Here is a 19,320-nt window from a genome sequence, read left to right as displayed (position 1 = left end):
AATAATGTAAAACTTCCATACTACCGTCCAATTTAAGTTACCTTTGATCAAATTGACTTACGTTTGCTTTGCCCTTTGAAAGTTATTTTCACACAAAGCCATACAATTTTATTTTAATGCAAATATAAAATGTTAAACATCGATTTTGGCACAGTTGGATAAATTGTGTAATAGTGTTTTTATAGTTTTGTATTACGTACGGCTTCGGGGTTGATTATTTAAAAGTCACCCTTTGAACTCTGAACCATTGTGGTGATATCTCGTATTTATTTCACCCTCTCTGAATTTATATAATAATTAAGGTAATACTGATAAGGATTAAAAGAGGACACGTGACAAACAATTAAAATGCGTGACATAGAAATCCGAACAGGTAGGTACATTACTGCTTTGTATAGAAAGATTAGGTAGGTATAAGGATTTTATTCCCAACATTGGTGTAGGTACCTCACATGGACGTGGTATATAAAATGTTATTATTATTTTCATAGTAACCGTATATACATCGAATGTTTTGGCCAAGGACGAAAAATTGAGTTATCAATATTTTTTCGTGGAAATAATGGAATTCACAGAATGTAGAATTTATAATTGCATATTTTAACTTTAGAGGCGATTTACTCAACTGGTCACTAGTGCACTTCTATTACTTCAATCTTCTTAATCATACATGAATTTCACACACATTCAGCTATATGTTATAGCTATATCTACCCAAAGGTACATTGAACATTGTAACCCGACCGACATAAACAATACAGCAGCTCGTTTTGGCGATTTTTTCTTGATTGTTCATCTAAATATTCCAAATAATGATCGTTCACTGTAAAAAAAAAACAACTTGTTTTATGCTTGTGACGTTTTTATCTCAGTGGAAAATAAATCTCAACACAAGTGTTGTTTGTTACAAATGATTATGACTAATCATTACCATAATTGAAAAGTATGATCATTTTTACTTCATAATATGTTGTATAAAAATTCTAATTGATTAAGTTTTTTACTATTCCACTCGAGTCGTTTTTTGCGACCCGTTCGTTGTCAGTGTGCATTTTCCTGAAGATGCCGAAAGGCGAAACCCGGGTCGCAAAAAACGGCTCGAATGGAGCAGTGCAAAACTTGAATCGATTAGAATAATTGAAATTCAAATTCCATTAAGTACCCTAGGTCGATAGTTTATTGATACATTGTATCCATTGAGACTGGTTATGTGATTGATTACTTACGAAAGTACCTACCTAAGAGTACTTATGCGATTGAATTTATTTACCGGTCCATTTTCGTGCGCGTATGAAAATGAATTGATTTGTAATGTCATTTTACATTACTACGTATATTATGTTCTCCACGTTTGTGCCGCATTCATTGGTTGCAGATGAACTTATTGCATGTAACATTTCATGTGTATTTGTTTAATAATATAATTAACGGAGGCTCGTGTCAATGTGGCCGGCGGTGTTATTATAGTTTTGTGATAGTGTCGTTCGTAATTATTTGTTTTATGACGTAGGGTTCATGCCCTGGGCGATCGTGTCTGTGGCGAGAATAATTTCGATAACGCTTAATTGGTAAAGCATTATTGTTTCGCAATCTCGTCTTGTTTGGATGGCTTGACACATTAAAAGTGTATCGGTTTTTCATATTTTTATTGCCAACGTCACGAGCGACCGGACTGATTTCTTATCAACTAACTGTTGCCATTTAGTTGACTCGTGATGATAATATTAATATATTATAAAGCTATTTAATAAAAATATATATTTATGACATCACAATATTATATCTGTTTATATGTTATTAAATTTTAAAGCTCGACATTTTTGCTGACCTGTGATTAAAATATAAACAATATTGCAACTGATTGCTACCTTATACCTACATTTTAATGCACATTTATTTTGCTCTAAAAATGACTTAAATAATATTATGGACTGACGTAAGAGTTTTAACTGTTGAACTTTAAACTTTTAGTCATAACTTGAAATTAGAATGAACGTGCCTCGATTTTTTTTTGTAATTTTAAATTTGCCGCCTTTTAATCTAATCGGATACCTCCTTATCCTTGGTCCATCTTGTAAACGTTATATAATATGTTACGCTGAATTGACGCACTGTCGAATTAAATAAATAGACATTCGTTACGACTTTATGCATAAATTAGAGGAGGAATTTTAATCAGTTTCTATCTACTACTTAGTAGTTTTAATTCATTTTACGGATGAGAATTATCATGCCTGAGGCTTTATATAAAAACAAAAGAGCTCTCTTCTTGTTGGAACTTAAACATTTGCACAATTAAATCATTATTTACGTGTGCATATTTAAATTTTCACCAAGTATTAAATAATATAATAGGTACCTACTATGAAATATAATATATTTAAGTACCTGTAATTCACGAACGTCTATTTCTTTTCGAATTTCATCCGATTGCGTGGCGCCCAGTTGTCCCGGCGCCTAATCGTCCTAGACCCCTTTTTTTTCTCGTCTAGTGACACAAACACTATACCATATAGATAGATAGTATATCTTTGATGAACGACTTATTTTATAATATAATATTATATACTATAAATGGAAGAAGTATGTAAATTTTATTGAATTCTGATAAGCATAGTGCAATATTTTACGACAACTACAATTAGTCGCTCAGCCCTTGCTGGCTGAACAGTTTTAAATGTCCTGGATTTTTTTTAATGTTTACCTTATTTAATTACAGTGTACATATTGGGATAGTATCTACCTATAATTAATTATTTATTATTTTTTGCAAGATAGACATTTAATATCATTGACGTAAATTAATACGGATCGATTTTTGAACTGCTAAATAATGTAGTTAATTCATATTCTTAATTGTTTTTTACTTTTACTTTGTAAGATGGAACTAATAAAAAATACATTTTTTTTAACTATTCACGGATCTTAAAGTGCGGCCACACCGGCAACAAGTCGCGCGACAACTCGTTAAATTTTACGATAATTATCATAATTGCTTAAGAAATTTTACGATAATTATCATGCTTATCGTAAAATTTAACGAGTTGTCGCGCGACTTGTTTTCGGTGTGAACCCGGCATTATGCCACACTGGCAACATGTCACCGGCAACGTCGTTAAATTTTACGATAAGTATGATAATTATCGTAAAATTTCTTAAGCAATTATGATAATTATCGTAAAATTTAACGAGGTTGCCGGCGACATGTTGCCAATGTGGACCCGGCATTATGTTGACTTACAATAATTATTAATATTAATGATGTCATCAAATGGTGTATCTTAAATTAAAGAATTCCTTGATAATAACATTGTAATTACTTTGAAATTATCCAGGAAATAATGTAATGAACAATGATAAACATCATTAAATTATCTCAAATATGTTGATACCTACTTATCAAATCAAGTGTGCTATCTACGTGACATACCACAATATTATTAAGACTACATATTCAATTTTAGTTACTTTATCTAATTATTTTTTCACTACTTGAATAAAACTTTTGCCTAGCCCAGACAAAAATGAACATTGTATAAATACTGCTCGAAATTTGTATCAAAAATGTTCACGAATATTTTAAATATTCTGAACATCGTTCACGTACAGATGTTCTTGGTCTGGAATATGTGTTATAATGCCCTATGATTTTGTTTTTATTCTGCAATACTAATACTTCGAGAAAATCGAGATTTTTTATTACAAATTTTATAAAACTATCATTCCGATATCTTCATTAAAATCGTATTTTTTTCAAGTGAAAATTTTTTACCCACGGGGGTGTGAATCTTGCTGATGTGTAACGTAAAAAATCGTCATGACTCCGGTTCAATAATTTCACATCTTTCTCGTGTGTACGTCACACACACACACACATATTTTATAAAATATAATAAGAATATATTTTTCACATACCTAACAGAAAAAAAAATGTTTTGTAATGAACATAAATTTCATAGGTAACCTAACATTCTATGTTTTTATATTGTCTGGAGTAATACTAAAAATATTGTATTATTTTATAACTTTTTATAATTAAATCATGTGGATTATGAAATAAGTACCTACTTTCTATAAAATTTAAATTTCTCCGACCATCTGTAAAGTATCCACCTCTACCCGTGAAATCCTTCTAACTTATCTTTGTTCTGGTGTTTTATCTGTCATAATTTCCTTTCAAAAGGTTATTTGTTGCAAAGTTGATAATGTGTTCAAAAACTGAGCTCTCATCCGGATTACATTAAATGGCACTTGTGGTTGAATTTGTCCACAGGTTCATTCACCTCTTCAAGACAGCGACCATCACATTTTATGTGTTTGTGTCTAATATGCTATACTTGAATATGACTGTTTCTAATGTGTTGTTGCTTTGTTCCAGGGAGGCTTATCGGGTGAGCTCGGCTCGCTTGGTCTGCGGGCGCCACTCCGCGGCGGCTGTTGGCGGCGATCGCTGAACGTCGACCCGCCCTGGCTGCGCTGAGTCCCGCCACCCACACCCCCCTACGTACAACGCCCCCCCAAACACACACATCCTGCAACCTCACCAAAGGCTGCCTCGTAAGTACCTACTCTGATTTATGGTAATATTTATCTTCGAATCTCAACGGTAACTCCCCTATAGGGCAAATCAAGCAGAGTAATGACGTTAGATAGTTTATAATTGGCAATAACTGTAGAAATGTTTGTTTTGCACCAATGTTTAAATAATATAATATTAAAAATTGTAATACGAGGAACTAGCAACATTTATATATCAACAGTAGGTATGTAACTATTGGTCCAATAATTATAAGTAAAATTTAATTGCACGTATTGTACTGCGGAGAAATATGAAAGATTCAGAAATTTCTATACGAAGAGATATATATTGAGTTATGAACTGAATATTTTTGATTGAAGCCGCCCAATAAGCCCAAACAAAATGCCATGCTTTGTGACTCACCGTCCAAGTGTGTATTGTTTTCTTATTGTTATGTCACTGCTAATATGGAGGTAGATTAATAACAATTGAGATATATTTGTTTCACATATTTTTGATTACTCATGTGTACAAAGTCAAAGTCTACACTCTACAGGGAAAAACCAATGCGGGAAAACCGTCATGGAAAGGAAACGTACTTATGTAATTCTGATATTAATAGTGATTTGATTTTGTGCGGCGGCGTAAGAAAAGGGTAAAATTAAACTGTCTTTTTTATTCATTTATTCTTGATAATGAAGTAACATGACACAAAATATGATCTTGAATATGGTCACCAATACCTGGAAATATAATATAGAGATTGGATCACACCTTTTCCCAGTAGATCTATTTAAGCAATCAATATTCACAACACAAATTAAGTACTTCAAACAAAATAAGCATACAAATTCTTTTCTATGTAATCTCTTGCACCCATGGTGGCCACGTGGCTTAAGCGTTGGACTATCATGCCGTGGGTCTCAGGTTCGAATCCTGGGTCTGGGAAGTACACATATTGTTTTTCAATTTGTGTGTGAGTCAGGGTATGGACCTATTAGGTTGAGCAAGTGGGTGACATCCATTTCTCGTATAAAACAAAATCTGTTAATACAAACCTCTACTCTGTGGAGGTCCATATCGAGGGTATACTGACAGAACGCATTATTTCAGTTTTTGCTGTTTTTCTGTTTTAAATGCCAAAATGTATACAATTTTACGCTCTACGTCCTGGTAAAACTCACAAAGGCATAAGATATAATGGTGAGAAAATAGAAACATTATTAAATCATATTGTTATTTTTTTATTCTGATAGACTAATGCGTTCTGCGTATACAAAATACAGGACTTGTAACATGTCGTATATTGTGTTTGCCATAAAGGTTAGTCTTTATAATGTAGAAAAAATGTTTTTAAATCATAGAAAAATCTACGTGGGAGAACGCTTTGAAAATAAAATTAAAGTCCTATTTGCGATTATCTCAGAACTTGTTTTAATGAGTTAATGCTTTCTGTCAGTATACCCTCGATATGATCCTATTAGGATCGGACATGGTCGGAAAATGTAATCTCTGGTTTTGACAAAGTTGCTTCTAATATATATTTTTATTATATCTAATACAATAATTCTTACTCATAAAAATATTAAATAAATTATTTTCTTTATTAATTGTTTTTCTATGGCCATTGTGTTTATTCACAATGACTAGTATAAATTTTCAGTTTTCAAATCTTTAGTCCATTCCTCCTTTGCCGCCCGTCTTTATGTTTACACAACGTGCCTGTGGTTCAGTTAACTCTTCACAATAATTGATTGAAGCTGTGAAAATGATATGACATGTATGTCGTTCATTGAAACCTTATATCGTTTCGACTGTATTATCCTTTGAAATTCTTTAAAAGATAATATTTTTTTGGCGAGATAATCAAAATTCGCCCCATTCCATACCAGCAGTTTTATTTCAACTATGTAACACTATAACACCGAATAACACCGTTTCATTATATTTCTAAAGTCGAATCTATTCTGTTTGCAGAACGGTTATCTAAAAGGCGAATTATTGAGTCAGTACCAGTGTTTCACTCTTTGTTTAAGGCTATACTTCAGCTGGGGCACGGTCTAAAAGGTTTGTGACTACGCAACACGAAGATTGTGCAAACGACACATTCATAACAAAACATAATTTGTCATAAAAATTCAACATGCGTCCATTTAATGTTATGTTTATTGTTCTATTAGTAATAATAATAATATATTCACTGACATGTTTTCTTTTTTAAGTAAATGGGTAATGTTTTTTAGTCATCTTTACACGATTTAAGAATTAATTTCCCCGACGCCATCACAAAACAAATTGACGTGTTCACAGCTCGACTTTCGCTCTCCGATTGGCAGCAAGTCTGAAATTTCATCGCATCTATAGTTGAAAATTATTTGCCGTTTCACTGAAGTATGCTCTTAAACTCATGCGTGCTTCGTATCTGCTTTATCGTAACTAATTGAAATTGTTTCTTTCTGTTTCAGTTTGTTTTGTTGACCGTACGTCGTTGTTGACCGGCATCCGTCGGCTGCGCGGCCTTTTGTTACTTTCCGTTTGCAATCTTTTTGATACATCGCTGTAAAAAAAAAAAAATTGGACTCACCGACTGTGAATCAGTTCTCAGTCGTGTTATATCATATCATTCCCCGAGCGCTCTCAACTGAGCGAGGATAGTCGATTTGAGTGTGGAAGTGTTGAATAAAATGAAAATGGTGAAAGTGGAAGACCGCGTCTGCGTGGTTGAGGAGGGCTGGAACAGTGGCTCGGCCATAAGGGAGACGGCCGCCCTGCGCCGACAGGAGGAGGCCTTTTATGTCCTGGACATCGGAGACATCGTGGACAAGTTCCGCCGCTGGAAGGACAAGATGCCGCGTGTCGAGCCCCACTATGGTGAGTAAATAACAATTGATCCAATGCTCGACTTATCCTGACGTCTGTTTTGAATAAAATAATAAGAAAAATGCCACCAATTTTATGTACTACTATATTCAGGCCTTGGCACTGAATTGTAAATTACGATCGTAATGCTAGATCGATTGATTATCTTCAAATGAAATGCGATAACCTATTCGCACTAAAAATAAAGATTTTCGATTGCACATTTCGTTCAAATTATTACCATTGATTTCAATTTGTAACAATCATCATATTCTACAAACATATTGCATTAAGCGATAACTAGTACTGCAATCGAAGTTTACAGTTTCATGTCACAGCCTTACTATAGTGGACCTTCAGTATATACCACTGCCATATTTTGTTATATTTTTAGGCTTATTTACTTTTTCCTTTTATATATCTGTGCACTACTCATTAAAATTTAACTTTATGTGGTCAAATTTGATACTCAAAAACATGACGACTTTGTATTTGAATGTAAATGATTGATTTTAAAACTTGTCTTTTTTCCATCTTGTATTTTCAAATTTAAATACGGTCATTTTTTTTAGCCGATGTTATTTTAAATCCAATAAACAGGTATAAACAAAATTTTGATTTTGACCATATCGTCGTGGTAAATGCAATGGGTCGTATGTCAAAGATACCAAACTTTTCAGGAGAGACAAAAAACTATCCCATCTTAACCCCATTGCACCGATTTTTTTTCACAAATTTATTTACTTAGTTGAATTTGTTCCCTGTTAAGACTATTATCATCATTTTGACCTAAGATAAATATTTAGAAAGTTAGGTTGACATACGACTATTTGCTCGTCAATGTTGGCCACTTTTGTTGACATAAGTCCAATTTTTATGTAAACATACCTAAATTGAAAACACTAAAATTAGGTATTTAGAATGAAACAAAATATAATATTATATTAATATAGACATATTACTATAAAATTGTACATAAACGTTTAAAAAGTAAGCTTAGACTAATGAAAACATCTTTTTTTTCAATAATTGGAGATATGTTTAAAAATCTCAGTTTAATTGGGCACTTGTATAGAAACAATTTCAATGTTTAAAAGAAAAGATTAATAGTTAATATTCAAAACATACAATATTTCTTTAAAAAGATTTATTTGAAAATATCATAGTTTAATTAAGTATTTGCATAAAAATAGAGCAGGTAAATACCTACTTAAAAGAAAAAAGAACAGTTTTAAAAGAATACTTTTTTAGAAAAATAATTTGTAGGTAGGTAGTTTTATTTTGTTTTCTTCCAAAAATTTGTGAATAGCAAGCTGCGTTGTTCATCACTGATTGTATCGCACTTAAAGTTTGTTTTTGGCCCACTATTTTGAGCATGTCACTATGCCCACCACAACGTGGACCTATGGTCTTAGATTCTTTTTTAGACGTCTGTCTATACTTGTCGGACTCTTCACACTTCTCAAAACCTACATAAGACTTGCCTAGCAATCGAAATTAAGAGTTTTTTTGCCTCTTCCACTCTTTACAATTATTGCTTTGCCCTTTTCGTTTTATTTGATTGACTTGCTCAGTAAGTCACCATGGGTGTCAGACTGCATAGAAAACTCATCTAAGTCTTTTGATTAGCTTGATTGATTTGATTCAGGTTGATACAGAGCTTCAGTGTTGATACAATGTTCTCTGCTATGTCTATGTCCAAAGGTTGCCTCAACAATGATTCTGCTTGTTCTAAAATTGGAGTTTCGACAGTCAAAGTATTATTAACCTCAGCGAAATCGAGTTCTCTTTCTGAACCAATATTTTGAAACGTGACTTCTAATGGATGCTCTTAGACCAATAATTCAAGTTTCACTGCATTCCCAGGTTCAACTTGTAACGCCATATCATCAGGGGTTCCTACTACTCCATAGGTTATTTGAGGTCCTGAAGACAATAATGATTTTTAAATTTCATAATCGTTAATGCATCTCAGCTAAATATCATCTCCACTCCACATCTTATTGTTTTGTGGCGACATAATCTTATTTATTCTTACCATTATTATCCGGTGAAGTAATGTTGCTGACTGCTAAGGATACCAAGTACCGCCCACGACTTCCATTAATCATTTTGATAGCTTTTCACAAAATTATTTTTAACTAAATATTAAAACTGTCAATCGTGATTGGTAAAAAATAATTACTTTGGCAATAAATAAATGAGACAAAAAGTAATGTTAGATTATCTGTAGAAATTATCTTGAAAATTTTACTAAAACTAATAACAATAATGTAATTAAAAAGTAGATTTAAAAAAAAACAGTGATTGGTAAATTACTTTCATCGTATTATTTGACGAATTCTTTAGTATAAAGTCAAGAAAGAGGAATTAAAACAAACAAAAACATTACTATCATTATGATGAGCTCTGACATACGACTGTTTGGCGTGACCAATATCAATGACGTGTCGGTTCGTCTTTTTGCAAGAGTTGGGATAGTCGACTTCTTATTGGTCTAACGACATAAGACCTATTGGAGGTAGTGTAGATGACTGAGCTGGTCACTATGGTGCAATAAAACAAAATTGAAATTTTTTTGACATACGACCTATTGCATTTACCACGACGATATGTGGAATTATAATTTTTTGGAAATGACAGCACATGTAATGGTATTTTGTCGACATAATATATGAATTAAAGTTGTTAACTCTTTTGCAGCTGTGAAGTGCAACGACATGCAGATCGTTCTGGAGGTGTTGGCTGCTTTGGGAGCAGGTTTCGACTGCGCTTCCAAGGCTGAGATCAACCAGGTGCTCGACATGGGAGTCAGCCCTGAGTGAGTTATCACCACATTCATTTTACATTACGTATATTCATTGGCGGCTTAATCCGGAAAAACCTAGCAGGTCAATTTTGAATATATTATTTTAATTTGCCTTTTCGTTGTATACTGAAAAGATGTATTGCAAATTGACTTTTTATACATTATAGAATAAGTGCTAGAAATTGTTATAGGTCGGTACCTACTAACCCTTCAAAAAATGTCCGTTTTTCATAACGCCAACCCACCGTTAACCGAAATTGCACACAACGCGTTATAATTTTTTGTAAATCAGGTCCACTTTTCTTTCTTTGCTTTTTGAAAAATCATCAATCACACGATTATAAAAATTGTCTATTTTTCCCACATATTTTTTTTCAATACTGAGCATTGCAAGAGCGGTCAGTCTATCCTGGCCCTATTGCGTAGAAAGGTTTTTATTCTTTTGAGAGTGGAAAAACATCTTTCACTTTCAACTGTTGTCATTGGTATGACGCAAATAAATTGGAGAACTTTGATCGACTCGGAAAATGTTTCGTTGAAATTATTGCTGAGTAAAAAATGTAGAAGAGAAACTGCACTAATAGCGCCATGCAAATCATCTCGTTGATAAAACACCAATAATTCATTTTTTAACTTGATTTTGTTTATTTCTTCTAACAGTTTTACCAAATTTACTTGACGTGTGGGAAAATTATTTTTAAAATCAGTGTAATTTTCTTTATTGAACAAATCGGATATAATGAGATGATTGTTGGATGCAAATCGTGCTTCCATTTCCATTATAATTGTATCACAGACTTCAATTGCTACTGCGTGCGTACTAACTGCTTCACAAAAATGTTATAAATCACCAAAAACTCCTCTCTTATATATTATTAAAATAACCAAAGGCATTCGTCAAAACCTGTCAACGAATCCGAACCGCATACACAGTTGCGTCTTGAGACCAATTATCTAGTCAGTGTTATCATTCTGTTTCATTTAATTAGGTGAAAAAATCTTTTGTCTCACACTCGGGCATTGCCGATATAACAGTAATTCACGCACCGTTACAAGCTTCGATCTCGTATTTTGTGTTATATCGATCTCTGTCTTATGTATGAGAAACTAGAGAGAAAATGTTATAAAAATATTCAATTTGGGTCAATTTTCAGACTGCCGGCGAACACAATATTTTTGTTCGGGGAATTATCGCCCAAACAAAAAAAGCCCAATAGACTGGGTTGACACAATATCGCGCGCCCTATAATTTCAAATCCACCGATTATTATTAATATTATTATATATGACATTGCACATATTATTAATATTATTATGTCGATTGTAATGCCGGGTCCACACCGAAAACAAGTCGCGCGACAACTCGTTAAATTTTACGATAAGCATGATAATTATCGTAAAATTTCTTAAGCAATTATGATAATTATCGTAAAATTTAACGAGTTGTCGCGCGACTTGTTGCCAGTGTGGCCGCACTTTTAGGTATTTATTTTGGCAGGTCAATGACCGAATGACCTATAGAGGGAGCCGCCAGTGCGTATATTATACAATGTCTATTTTGACTACCATTTTAACACCTTAATTTAACCACATTGTGTAGGTTGTTACCTCTCTTTCAATAAAAAATAATATGTTTGTGTGTATATATCGATATTGTTAACAAAAAAGGGCGTCAGTGACAATTTGCACCATTGGGCTCAGACACACGACACTGCAGTTAGCTTGCGTCGACCCAGGTCTTTATTTGATTCCAAATGCATCCGACTAGTATCTCCAATTGGAGATTGTAATCAGATGCATTTGGAATCTAATAACACCTATTTCGACACACACTAACTACAATGCCGTGCAGCTGGGCCCTTTACAGGAAAACAATTTGAAAACATAATTTTATTGGTTTCGTCATATATTTTTCACTGACTATACCTGAACAAAAATTAGTAATTTTTTCACATAATAAAATACATTTCAACTGAATTCAGGACACTGAATGTGACATTCGAACGTCATAAATAACTTAATTATGTCATAATGTCCCTTAAACCCATCTGACATTACATACTTGATATAAAAAAAGTATATTATTAGGAGCATTTAGGTTATAACGACCTATTTACAAGGAATGGTTGTTAGTATTATCCCCACTCCGTTGAATATCTCTGCGTTCTGGATCAAACAATGACATTTGAACTTGAGCAAGTTGTGGAATTCAAACTCCTGACCCACAGCATTGAAGGTAAACATTCTGCCAGTAAGAATATTGACATATTCAATCCAAAGTTGAGCAATGGGCCTGTACAGAGTGAATTAACAGACTTTTTTTACGTCGTTAGTCATTCGTCCAACCCATTGGGTTTTCTTACACAGGATCAAATACACGTTGAAAAACAACACCCATTTTTTAATCAGCTGCAGGTTGTTGGACCCCACAACTCACAGTTTTGCATTTATTTAAATCTTTACTAACTGAGCCAACGTGGGTGCCAAGTTATTCTCGTAATCTTTGATATTGTTTCCTGTATGATACAACGCATCTTATACCCAATATGTATCTGTTTTATATCACTATTGTGGAATTTTTTGCCATCCTTTTTAAATACGGATTGTTTTCACGTTTGAATAGATACTTAAAATCCATTGTAATCACTGATCGCAGATTTCATTCATTGTCAAAAATGAAAATGTATAGTGATCGATAGTCATTATTCGTTGGATATGCCACAATGATAATGCAGTGACTTGTACCATAAAATTTTACCACTTACATACATACGTGACAATTATTAGAGAACCATTTTCCCGCCATAATATGGGCGAGGAGGGAAATACTTACGATAAGTTAAAAGATAATATATTTTGTGGAAGGATGTGTGTCTATTACTTGATTTTTCTTGAAGATGATCACGCAAGAACCTGCTTTAAGTATGTTGTAGTATATCGTAAACACAATCTTAATGTAAATGTTTTTATCCCCAGGCGCATAATCTTTGCCAATCCCGCCAAGCCCGCGTCTCACGTGCGCCACGCCCTGGCCACCGGGGTCAACACCATGACCTTCGACAGCGAGTTTGAGCTGCTCAAGATCAAGCAGCATCATCCTAGGGCCAGGTAAATTAAATCCGCGTAACATTGCAACAATTTATCTAATTGTGTGTACACATCTGCGAGCATCGTCTGAGCCGAGAAAGCAACAGTGTAGTAGCAGTGAATTGTTTCACTGACGGTTTTTTCATGAACACTGCCTGTGAACAAAAGCTGATTGAGTGCATCACTTGTATGTAATGTAATACCATAGCTCACCGGTGTGTACGCAGCATAAAGGTAATGCTATTCCAAGAGCATGGATAATGCCGTTAATATAAAAAGCATAATGATGATGGCGGCTTTATCAGACTTGTTTTCGTAGTCTTAAAAAATAAGACATGTCAGTTTTAATAATATTATATTTAAGCCTCAAAAATTTAAATAAGATCGTTCTAACCAGGTTTTTTTATTAATTTATAGGCTGGTGGTTCGCATTCGATGCGACGCGAAGGTGGCACAGTGTCCTTTGGGCTTCAAATTTGGCTGCGATCCCGTTCTCGAAGCTCCCCGTCTCCTCAAGCAAGCTCGCATGCTGGGACTTAATGTGAGTGACTACCCCCTTCGATTTCCTTCAGTCAAGACTATCCAAACTGTCTTAAACGTTAAAGAAATTTCATCTTTGCATATTTAATCTATGATCATGATGGCATATGTATTAACTTATTTAATGAATATGTTTCATGCTGTACTGAAACTAGTCATGTATATTAATAAAATCAGGAAAAAAAAATTGCATGGTTCTGTTCAATACACACTTCTGAATAAAATGCATGAACGATTTGCAATCTATTTTCAATTGTAATTATAATTGCAATACCTATACATATATTTATTTATAAACACTTACAATGAAATGCAAACAAGAAAAGGTTATCATAATTTTGAAAAAACATTGTAATAATAATATTTAGTCAAGCACTTTTAAATATCTATAAATTTTTCCGACAGTTACATCATTGTTACGAATACAGCCACAATTAAGTCTCTTACTATTCATGAAAATAGAATTAATATACTCGCCATTGATGAGGTATAATATACCTATACATACATAAAACATATTATGTTCTAAAAATTAAAACCTATTTTCATTTATTAAACACAGGTTGTGGGAGTATCATTCCACGTGGGATCTGGATGTGGCGAGGCGGAAGTGTTTTCGCGAGCCATCTCTCACGCGGCTGACTTGTTCGCCCTCGGAGTCCAGCTGGGACACAACATGGACCTGTTGGACATTGGCGGTGGTTTCCCCGGAGGCACCGGATCTTCCATTGACGAGGTAACACTTGGCTTTATAATATATAATTATACGTGCGGTCTATCAGTCTTTCAATATTCACAGAGGTAGAAGTCAAGCTCCTCTAGCTCGGTCGGTAGATGATACCACGCATTTTATCTAAATGTGTATGAGGTATTGGTCACAGCGTGTTCCTTTTTATAGTATCCTATGATGAACAAAAAATATATCACAAAAGTCGATATAATATAAGCTTGTAATAAAGTAAAAAATGAAGAACACCCGAATTGCGATCGGTGTGGGGAAAGTTCCATTCGATACAAAGAAAAAAAACATTTTCTAATATTTTTCCAAATAGGTGTGTTTCTTTGGTTATTCCAAATTATCCATATTCTACATAAATAATTTGTTTGGTACTCTGATTTACTACTGTGATACCATATAAAAAATTGGGACAATCAAAGAATAATGTATACTTTTAAATTTATAGATTGCTTGCGTGGTGAACCGTTCACTGGATGAACACTTCCCAGTGGGTAGCGGTGTTCGCGTGATTGCAGAGCCAGGAAGGTACTTCGTGGCATCAGCTTTCACACTCGCCTGCTGCGTTTTCGCCAAGAGACAGGTAATTATCATATTTTTTCTCTGTCAATCTACGTAACTGGTATTGAAACTGATGGTTGTTGTCTTTGGGTAGTGTTACTTGATTTATCGACAGATCATTATATAATTTTTTTATGTAGATTAATGGTCGACTGTTTTCTCTTCCAAGACTTTTTTATGTGTGCACGGAACTGATTGAAATTTGACTGATGTATAAGATAGCATATTGTATTAGTATTAAATCAAATCATTACCATTGTAGAATTTCTACAATAATTTGATAAATCTGTGTGACGGTTATATTGTGACCAACAAATACGTTATAATATATTAGGGGCTGATGTATAGAGGTGTATGTGAAATATAGTGAGAATTTGTTGTCCTCGGATAGAAGTCAGACTACTATTCTTAAAATAATTGTAGATTGTAGACTGACATCGTCGTAATATAATGTACCATAAATCAATTAATATTTAAATTCCAATTCTATCGAATACCCTCAGTTGATAGTATTAATTTTTTATCATGTTTTTCTAGCTGTATGCGGAAGATGGATCTGTATCACACGCTATGTACTTCCTCAACGATGGCGTCTACGGATCGTTTAACTGCATCCTCTACGATCACCAAATCGTCACCGCTATCCCACTCAAGGTTATTATTATTTGCTATACTGATTATCCACAAACTTTTCAGACATGTAAATCAGATTCTTCATTGAATTTAAGTGCCATAAAAACCAATGGCAATTAGCACAAAGACTTTAAATACTTAGCTGTATCTATGGCAACCGTACATCCAAGCTCTTCTCTTCCACAATTAATCATAATTAATCTGATCATGTTTCTTCAAGTATATTGATTACAAATTAAAGTCATCGGAACATTTCTGATTTTTGTTTTGAACCTTGTTCACCAGGAAAGTTGTGGCAAGACCGTACCGAGCACTCTGTGGGGCCCGACATGTGATAGCATGGACCAGATCTTATCAGATGTGGCGCTGCCCAACATGGAAGTCGGCGAATGGGTGGTGTTTGGTGATATGGGCGCGTACACTCTGCCCGTCGCCAGTCCTTTCAACGGATTCCCCGTGCCAAAGGTCACTGCCTACGTCACCTCTGATCTGTGGTAAGCAAAGTATAGTTATACAATTATTCACCTTTAGTTGTTATTAATATATTTGTAGAGCCACACTGTCGTAACACTTCATCAACATAATACATCCAAGGAGTTTAATCCAGTTAAGTAAAAAGATAGAAATTAAAATCAACATTCTCACATGTCAATTTATGTCATTCAACTGTATGTTGAATGACAGTTGAAAGTCAATAATTGATAAGTGGAAACCGTATTTCAACTGGGTTGATCAACCTGTAACCTGCATGTGAATAGATGATTGTCGTACATTACAGAGTGTTTTAGTTTCTAAATTAAGTATCACGTCCTTTATCCAAAGATGTTTTAAAAGTGGTTGGATGAAATGATACTGAAGTTTCTGGTTTTATACCATAATCATTGTTGTCTTTGGTATCAACTTAAACTGACACACTTGGGAATGTTTCTTTAGATTTTTTGTGCAACATTTAACACAGTTGAACAACATAATTGACATGCAGGAACACGGCTTCAGACAACAATATTTGTCCTTTTTTAGGAACTTTCTTCAAGTGGATTCTTGTTGATGTTTGCTTGTAAAGCATTTCGATTAGTTAAGAATAGTTTTCAAGTAGTGTCATTACAAGTGTATTAAAATATTAAACAAGTAATAATTTTTGTGAATAATTTTCTCTCAGGTGTGCATTGAAGGAACTGTCTCCACTGACCGCAGATCATTTCATCAGCGTCTCCCCTGCCGCTATCGTCAACCACAACCTCGACCAGTCTCCCCTTTCCCCTAACCCTCCTCTCTCTCTTTCGCCTTCCCCCGCCCCCATCCCTGTTGCTCTCAACTGACGCTGACATCCGGCGGCAACAGCTGACATCAACAGAGCATCTCTGCGATTCACAATGTTGCCAGTCTACTGAAGCCTCTGGTTTTAATATAACGAATTTTAGGAATATCGTATGTAATGCTCTGTTTTTTGTAGCTCAATCTGTCCGTATCTCAACTGAACTGTATAATTACGCCTTGCCAGTCTTATTTTTTCCTTTTCTTTTAAATTCATACCGGTGAATTAAACGTAATTTCAAACCTCTATATTTTCAGTCTGACAAACACAATATCATACAAATAAAGCTATTGTAGATTACAATTTCACAAAGTAAAATAATTACATTTAAATTTCATTCCACAAATTGGTTACGGCTGAGTCTAAAGCATTTCAGCTTTTACACCATCATCAAGACTCCCTATATTAGTAGATATTTCAGTATTGTTTGTGTTTATACATTTTGGCGGTTGTTTACAGTACAGTTGATGATATAAAAATGCAGCGTTTTTCTTTGAGACCCCCCAATATGACCGGCTTTTTAATTGGCATATCGATCTCGTCTTTTGGATTGGTGGAATCCTGGCACATCACTATCGTGCAGTTGGATAATAACTGATAACCACTCGGTAATGACTGCGAACAATGCAGCATTTCGACATGACGTATTCAGTCAGGATTCTGAATGAAGCATTTAATCATTAAAATTTATTCAACGAAATGTTCAGTTTCTTACTTTTTATCTCTCTCGGTTGGTTGTTTTTTTTTTGTATGTGTAACGCAGTAATGTTGAATAATATTGTAATAATTTTTTTCTGCATTCCTTTATTACTTAATTCCAATGGCCTGATTCAGGCTCATTCTGTCGATAAATGTCGAGTTTTCAGATTTTCAGCTTTCTGTAAACGTAGTAGTCTATTTTGAAAACACATTTCATAATATAGTAAAAATATAAATTCGCCTAGCCTTAGGCCAGCCAGTTTATGGTAATTTTTAAAAAATGTATCAATTTCAAGAAACTGAATTAATTTCGGGTCGGTGTTTGGTAATCAATTCCTTCTTTATTCGCCGCATCATATCTTGGCGTGTAACAAGAACATGATTACCGTGTTAATAGAATTACAATTCACTCGTCATCAGAATTGTGTTTGTAATGCCAAGGTATATGAGGTGTCTTTATTGAAATAATTTTCTAATTATTATGTGACGTGTATTTTAGCGGCTTTCGCACACAATTCTTATCTACATTTTGTAAATGAAGTAGTTTTGATTGAAATCATGAAATATTGAAAAATTAAATAGCTTTTATGGGAATTACTAAATGTTTGTTTAATTTAGAGTCGAAAGATTAGATGAGCGTCGTTACCCGCGGTGCTCAACATTGTCATAATAAATAAATAATTACACGCGATAAATCTCAAACTATTGTAATCAATGTAATAAAAGTGCTGTGTAGCCAGCCGGCATGTGTTGTATAACTTGCCACACACTTCCCACTGCAAATTATTATGTATTTGTTACTCCGAGCATGTTACTTAAAAAGCATAAATAAAAAGACAAATAAGTAATTTAGCCAAGCTTGTTCCCGCAATGAATTCTTCTCGCTTGATTTCTTTGTAAAAATGTTTTCAATATTAATATTGTACTTATTTAATTGACTTCAATTTGAAGTACATATCTTCATCTGCTTTGCAATGTTTTTGAACATTTTTTGTCTTTATTATCAATGGATACTTAACTTTAACTTTTAATTTTATAACTTTAATTGTATTATAGCATTTTGTAATTTTCTAGAATGTTCTAGAACTCACATAGAAATTCAACTCCATCTGCAGTTTTACTCAACTTTTATGTCATCCCTTCTCTCTTGTACTTAATTTTAATTATTTTTGAGTAACTTAATACACATATTTTGTGTAGATTGGGATGTGTGGTGTAGTTTAGTTGGTTGTCGAAACAAGGAGGCAGCCATGTGTTTGAAGGGGCTGTGGGAGCGTCTTTGTGCGTCTCCCACCGTTTGTTTCTAGTTTAAGTATCTCAAGCTGGTTGCATGTCAAAGATTATATATTATATTGAAATAAATTTATTGATGCAAATTATCGTCTTTTAATTTTCAAATCCCTGTGTATTTTATTCTAAATATCACTGTAAGAACTGACTCATACAGACCACAAGCAACAACGAACGAGTTTGACTGGTATACAGAGTAATCCTGTCTGTGCATTAGTCGATTCTAAAATCTGGCGAATTATACAGGTAACCCTATTTTTGTGGCAACACTG

General features: G+C 34.0%; 1 protein-coding gene across 2 annotated transcripts in view; it reads left to right on the top strand.

The window, feature by feature from the left end:
• LOC147077795 (ornithine decarboxylase 1-like) overlaps positions 1–19,134 on the top strand; it is a 44,638-nt gene extending 25,504 nt beyond the window's left edge. For both annotated transcript variants that reach the window (XM_085960794.1, XM_085960793.1), the window contains exons 2-11: positions 4,379–4,557; positions 6,985–7,390; positions 10,082–10,199; positions 13,164–13,295; positions 13,692–13,815; positions 14,377–14,550; positions 14,999–15,133; positions 15,649–15,765; positions 16,030–16,238; positions 16,904–19,134. In XM_085960794.1, the coding sequence (XP_085816920.1) occupies positions 7,204–7,390; positions 10,082–10,199; positions 13,164–13,295; positions 13,692–13,815; positions 14,377–14,550; positions 14,999–15,133; positions 15,649–15,765; positions 16,030–16,238; positions 16,904–17,063 (1,356 nt within the window). In that variant the 5' untranslated portion in view covers positions 4,379–4,557; positions 6,985–7,203 and the 3' untranslated portion in view covers positions 17,064–19,134. The remainder of the gene's footprint in view (positions 1–4,378; positions 4,558–6,984; positions 7,391–10,081; positions 10,200–13,163; positions 13,296–13,691; positions 13,816–14,376; positions 14,551–14,998; positions 15,134–15,648; positions 15,766–16,029; positions 16,239–16,903) is intronic.
• Positions 19,135–19,320: the final 186 nt, after the last annotated feature.

The sequence above is a fragment of the Rhyacophila brunnea genome, unplaced genomic scaffold (assembly GCF_057557595.1).
Source record: "Rhyacophila brunnea isolate RB1 unplaced genomic scaffold, BYU_Rbru_1.0 scaffold_12, whole genome shotgun sequence".
NCBI classification, from domain to species: Eukaryota; Metazoa; Arthropoda; class Insecta; order Trichoptera; family Rhyacophilidae; genus Rhyacophila; species Rhyacophila brunnea.
The sequence above is the reverse complement of the archived record's forward strand: the minus strand, read 5'-3'. Positions and strand labels throughout refer to the sequence as shown.